This window comes from Macadamia integrifolia, chromosome 5 (assembly GCF_013358625.1).
Source record: "Macadamia integrifolia cultivar HAES 741 chromosome 5, SCU_Mint_v3, whole genome shotgun sequence".
Lineage (NCBI taxonomy): Eukaryota > Viridiplantae > Streptophyta > Magnoliopsida > Proteales > Proteaceae > Macadamia > Macadamia integrifolia.
In genome coordinates, this window is record NC_056561.1 from 30095779 (window position 1) to 30101215 (window position 5437).

The 5437-nt window shown below is 34.3% G+C and overlaps 1 protein-coding gene across 1 annotated transcript in view; it reads left to right on the forward strand.

The window, feature by feature from the left end:
• Nucleotides 1-3976: 3976 nt before the first annotated feature.
• The window catches only part of LOC122079330 (eukaryotic translation initiation factor 5A-2), a 3151-nt gene continuing 1690 nt past the window's right edge, over nucleotides 3977-5437 (forward strand). The window contains exon 1 of the mRNA XM_042645712.1: nucleotides 3977-4222. Coding sequence (XP_042501646.1) covers nucleotides 4100-4222 — 123 coding nt within the window. The 5' untranslated portion in view covers nucleotides 3977-4099. The remainder of the gene's footprint in view (nucleotides 4223-5437) is intronic.

Consider the following 5437-nt stretch of genomic DNA (forward strand, 5'->3'; position numbering starts at 1 on the left):
AGTTTTCATTTGCTTTATACACTCCCCACAAAAAAAAAAAAAAAAAAAAGGAAATTAAGATCTAGGACTCACCTTGGTACTATAATCCCTATTAAGAGAATGGTAATGAGTATATGTCTTAAAGTGGGACCTCACTTAAATGATTTAGAAATACTTGTCTTAAGGTGTATGACTATTTGTTAGTTGGTGTCCTTGTTCTTAGGTTAGGAGTTGAGACCATTTTCTTGGCATGGTATAAAAATATATGATATGGATATGTAAAGAAAGTGAAAATTGATCAAAAATTAGAAAGTAAGTATAGAATTTATAGGAGTTAGACAGAATACTGTGCCTTATGAAGCGGGATGTTTTGATTGAACCTAGGAAGAAACACTTCCAAAAAGAAATTAGCATCACTATCTTTGTTGGCATATGCATAAAGCGAAGCTACTTAGTAACTTAGATTTTCTGGTGTTTACTCGACCATGTTATTCAGGCTAAATATAATGGAGTAGAATGAGTTCTCTACTAAAAAATACCATTATGCCTTGTTGTTTATGATTGGTCAATGCTCCAAAACCCTAGTTCATGGTTCATAACTTACAATGTGGTTTGCCTTAGGATATGTCATGCTTTAAAAGATACAAGGGTTGTCCATATTGGAGATGTGTGATTGTTCCTAAATCTAGATGGAGTATTAAAGTTCAAGTGTGGGGGTTCCTCAGTTGATGTGCTCTAATTGAAAGAAGGTGTGTGTTTTGTAGTTATTGGAAGCTTTAAATTGTAATTTTTCAAGTTAATATAAATTTTGGATGTATATTCACTGTAAACACCCACTAGACACAACTCGTCCACTAGGGTAACTTAAGGGTTTAAAGGCTTATTGCATTTGCTAAATACAACCGTGATTCCAACGAAAGTGAGTTAGACTTTTTCTTTCGTTTCTTTATTCATTTATCTTGCTCGAGGACGGGTAAAAGTCAAGTATAGAGAAATTTGATGAACACAATAATGTGTGAAATCTTAGGGATATAAGTGTACATTTTGTCCTACTTTGGATAGTACTACTTCTGTTTTTCCTTTTTTTTTTTTTTTTAGTTTCCAAGTCTACAAGAGAAAGTGCTTAAAGTAAATCAAGAACCGGTCCAAGCTTGAACTAACTTGTCCAAATGTGAGACCCACTCATTGATATCACATTCTCTTTCTTACAAAATCCTGAAGTTTATTCTTTCTCCTTGCCACCTCACAAGATCTTAAAGATGCTATGAGAGATTCCTTTTTGATTTAGTCAAGACTGTAAGATATTGGTTAATATTGCAGGGAATGAATAGAATTTGTTAATTTTAAAAATAGATTCTCTTTTTCTCTACACAATATCATAGAGAATGAGGATTTTTACCAAGATTGAATTTTATTTTGTTTTCTTTCTTTTCTTAAAGAAGACTTGTAGAAGGAAGGAGGCAAGACCAAAGACTTATAAAAGCCCCTTCCTCCCCCTCCTAAGAGGATTATTCCCCTTAGTTTATTTTCTAGTTTTTTTTGCCTAGTTTATGCTTAGTTCTCTCTCCTTATGTTTTTTCAAGCTTTTATTCAAGTGATTAATAATAATGCAATTTTTTTTTTTTTAATGTTAGTTTGTTTAGTTATTAGTTTACTTTATTAATTTAGTTTATATTTTAGTTTATTTAATTAGTGCAATCCATAGTTCTAGCTTTCACACTTTTTAGTTATAGAAAAGAATTGGTTCACGTGACAAGAATCAAGAGTTTTCAAGTTTAAGAGAGCAATTTCTTCATTAATAATTCTGTTCCAATACTATCACTCAAAATCAATCAAGTTTCGATCCAGCTTACACATAATTAAGGTATGACAAAGTTTATTAGTAGAATTAAAAATTTTATTTAAATACAAGTAATAGAAATAGAATTTTTATTTTCTTTTCTTTTTCCCTTGTGTTCTTGTTTACATATGTGCTATAATTGAAGGTGATGCATACAGTAGTGCCTCTCCCGAAAATTCGACCGATGTATTGAGAATTTTTTTTTTATTTACTTGCCTTTTATTTCAGTTTTTTTTTTTTATTTGTTAGTTTAAATTTATTATTTGTAGATTTTTTTTTTAGTTGTTATTTTCAACAATTATTTTACTTCTCTAATTAAAGTAATCCGACGTTAGAACTGTTTAATTTAGATGTTGAATGTGTAGGTTATTTTTTTTTTGTTGATATGCATGTTCTAGGACCATAATCTAAAATCAATCACCCCTTGTTCATTCTTGCCGTATTTATAGTTGGTAAGATAGAGTGACTAATCTCTTTGTGATCGACCCGTTGGCTATAAGATGTCGTACGCTTGTGGTAACATATTTTTAAACTCAAACAATGGCCTTAATCGCGACAAAGGTACTGTAATTTGCACTAATTAATCCGCCTAGTGTGGATTTAAGGCGAATGATCAGATATTAAGTTATTATTTTATAAGAGATACAAAGATGCGATATCATCGTTCTTGGCCACCCGATCGTCTCTTCACCATGTGTTGACTACATGGGCCGTGCCAGATAATGTGTGGCGCATCCCGCTCTATAGAATAGCCAAATCCCTCAATAACACTTATTTTCAATCATAAGAAAAGACACTTCTGCCTTTAATTGGGCTTGAAGAGTCATGGGAATAAGGGATGGAGCTGGATTGAAACTCTTCCAACTCAGTCCACCTTGAGAAGTTCTTTCGTGGAATTACCAAATATTCGCTTGCGACTGTAGACCCGCAAGCTAAACCAATACTTTCAAAGGCACAAGCCAAATTAATCACTAGGGAAAATTTCGGATGACCTTGTCCTCAAAAACGAAATTGAAATTGCCATCTCTTTCACCAAAAAAAAAAAAAAAGAAAAAAAAAATTGCCATCTCGTAAAAGTGGGAAAAAGGTTTATAGAGACGGGCGTGTGGTCCAAAGCCAACCTCACATGCCTACGTACAAAAATGGGAGCTAAACAAGCTAATTAAAGAACCATGGGTAAAGACTTTATCTATGTTTTCAAGAATAAACTCTGAACCACGCTTGTTATTATTATTAGACCAAGAGAACTGGGCCACTGAAGTCCAGTTACATAAACCACATTCACTAACGACGATGTGTCAATTTCATTCCCAACCTCAATCGTGTAACTGAAGCTTGAGATCGGCTCGATCAATTACTAAATAAGTTAGGCTCAAGCACCGATGGATTAATAATTGAATAGTCATAATGCAAGGTAGTGGTCTAACAATCATCTGATGATCGTTTATAGTCCATTTAGCTTGAGATCGGTCCAATTAGTCAATTAGTCTATTTAAATTCTGATTATAGTTCAATTAGCATAATTACTTTGAGCCTAATTATGAATAAAAAATCGACCCCGATCGGAACAATAAGGAACTTAAATTTGTGGAGATCGATTAGGCCCAATTGAAACCGTCGGATTCAATTTGACCGATTGACACCCTGTGTAGACTTGTACCAAAAATTGAAAAACAAAAATCGAAAACCAAAAACCAAAAACCAAAAACCAAAATTGATACCATATCGAATTACCGTTATCAAACTATCCTGAAATTACCAAATTAATTTGGTACGATATTAGTATGAGATTCGTGTATTGAGACACTATTCGATATGACTTAAAAAACACATACCGATATTATGCCGAATACCGAATATTGAATCGAACAAATTCGATATAATATCAGTTTGAGGTTCTTTTACTGAATCATTATTTGATAAGGTACCAAATACCGATACCGTATCGAATTGACACCCTAAAGCAGAGCCCATCGTGTCCATGTGCTGTTTCTAGTCTCGGCGGCGTCGTAACTCATCGCAAATAATTTTCTTAAAATCTATCCGTTCATGAGGGGGTTATCCAACGGTACGAAATGGCTCGGACGCAACAATTTATTAGGGAGAGTTTAATGAAACCCTAGGCTTCCGGATTCCTGGAGTTCGTCTAAGAGCGAGAGGGTAAGAAGAGAGAGAATAGATAAATTAATATAAAGCAAATCCCCCGGTTCTCTACCCTCGTCTTCTTCGCCTGCAATCTTTCTCCTCTCATTACCAAATTCTAACCTCCGAAGCTCAGCCATGTCGGACGAAGAGCACCACTTCGAGTCAAAGGCTGATGCCGGAGCATCCAAGACTTTCCCTCAGCAGGCCGGAACCATCCGCAAGAATGGATATATTGTAATCAAAGGAAGGCCTTGCAAGGTTTGTTATCGATCTGTTTCCACTCTCAAACTTTTCGTTTCCTATATTCTTTTTCAAGATTAATATAGATCTGGCGGTTCTAGGTTACTGTTCGAATCGTTGATGATATTGTGGTGCTATTTTTATCTGTTAAATAATATGATAATAATTTGTTTTGCTTCTTTAGGGTTTCGCGATCGCGTCCAAGGCTTAGGCCGTCTATTTATCTATCTTATTTCTTGTTGACTGTAGATTGTATCTCCTTGAGATTTGTTGCAGAAATTTGTATTATCTTTCTTCATTGTAGATAATTAATTTGATAATATGCTCGTAAGTGATGATTCTGGTTCATTTGCAATGCTGCAGGTCTTGGGTTATTTGCTTTTGTTTGAGCTTCCTGGTTTTGATGCTTCGATCTACTGATCTATGCTAGGAAAAGCAACTGGAATTGATGAATTGTGTGTGTCAATATGTACTTTTTGTTCCACTCGCTTTTTGATGTCGTGTTTAATTTTAGATTGTCGCGGTTTCTGCATTTGAATATTATTTGCTAATTCTCATGGAACTTTGTCTTAGTCTTATGAGGTTCCTGTGCTGTTGACTTCAGGTTCTCCCAGTGGTTCATGGGCATATCTGTTATGTAAATGTTTGTTCTAGGAAGTTTTTTTCCCCTGCAATTCAGTATGTTGCTCTCTCGATGATAAATGCAACGTCCTGTTCAAGTCAAGGTCTTTTCTTTTTTGGGGTTATTAAAATGCGACGGTATTCAGGTCTTAATAGACAACGTCCTATAACTTTTTTGCTTTTCTCAATTTATGATGATTTGCTATATTGATCCAGAGTGGGGGCAAGATCATCTTTGTGGCATTATTTATTTATTACTCTTTAGCTTTCTGTTCATTTCCTTTCTGATTTTGTGTATACATATTTTGGCTGAGACTGTTTTCTTTAGCTGTTTGAATTTGAAACTTTTTTCACTTATACTGTGCTCATGATATGTTTTCATTGAGAATTTTAATGGATTTGTGAACATGAAATTTGTTACCATTATTGATGGTACTCCTATATAGGGAGCTTATTGGTGGGCTAATGTTTAAAGCTCTCAAAACTATATTGTTTCCTTTTGAGAGATTTGTGATAATCTGTTGTGCCTCATTGCAAACTTGTAGCCTGATGCTTAGTTTGTTTTGCTGCTAGTTGTTGAAAAATTATTTGAGGTTCTCATCTAACCTTATT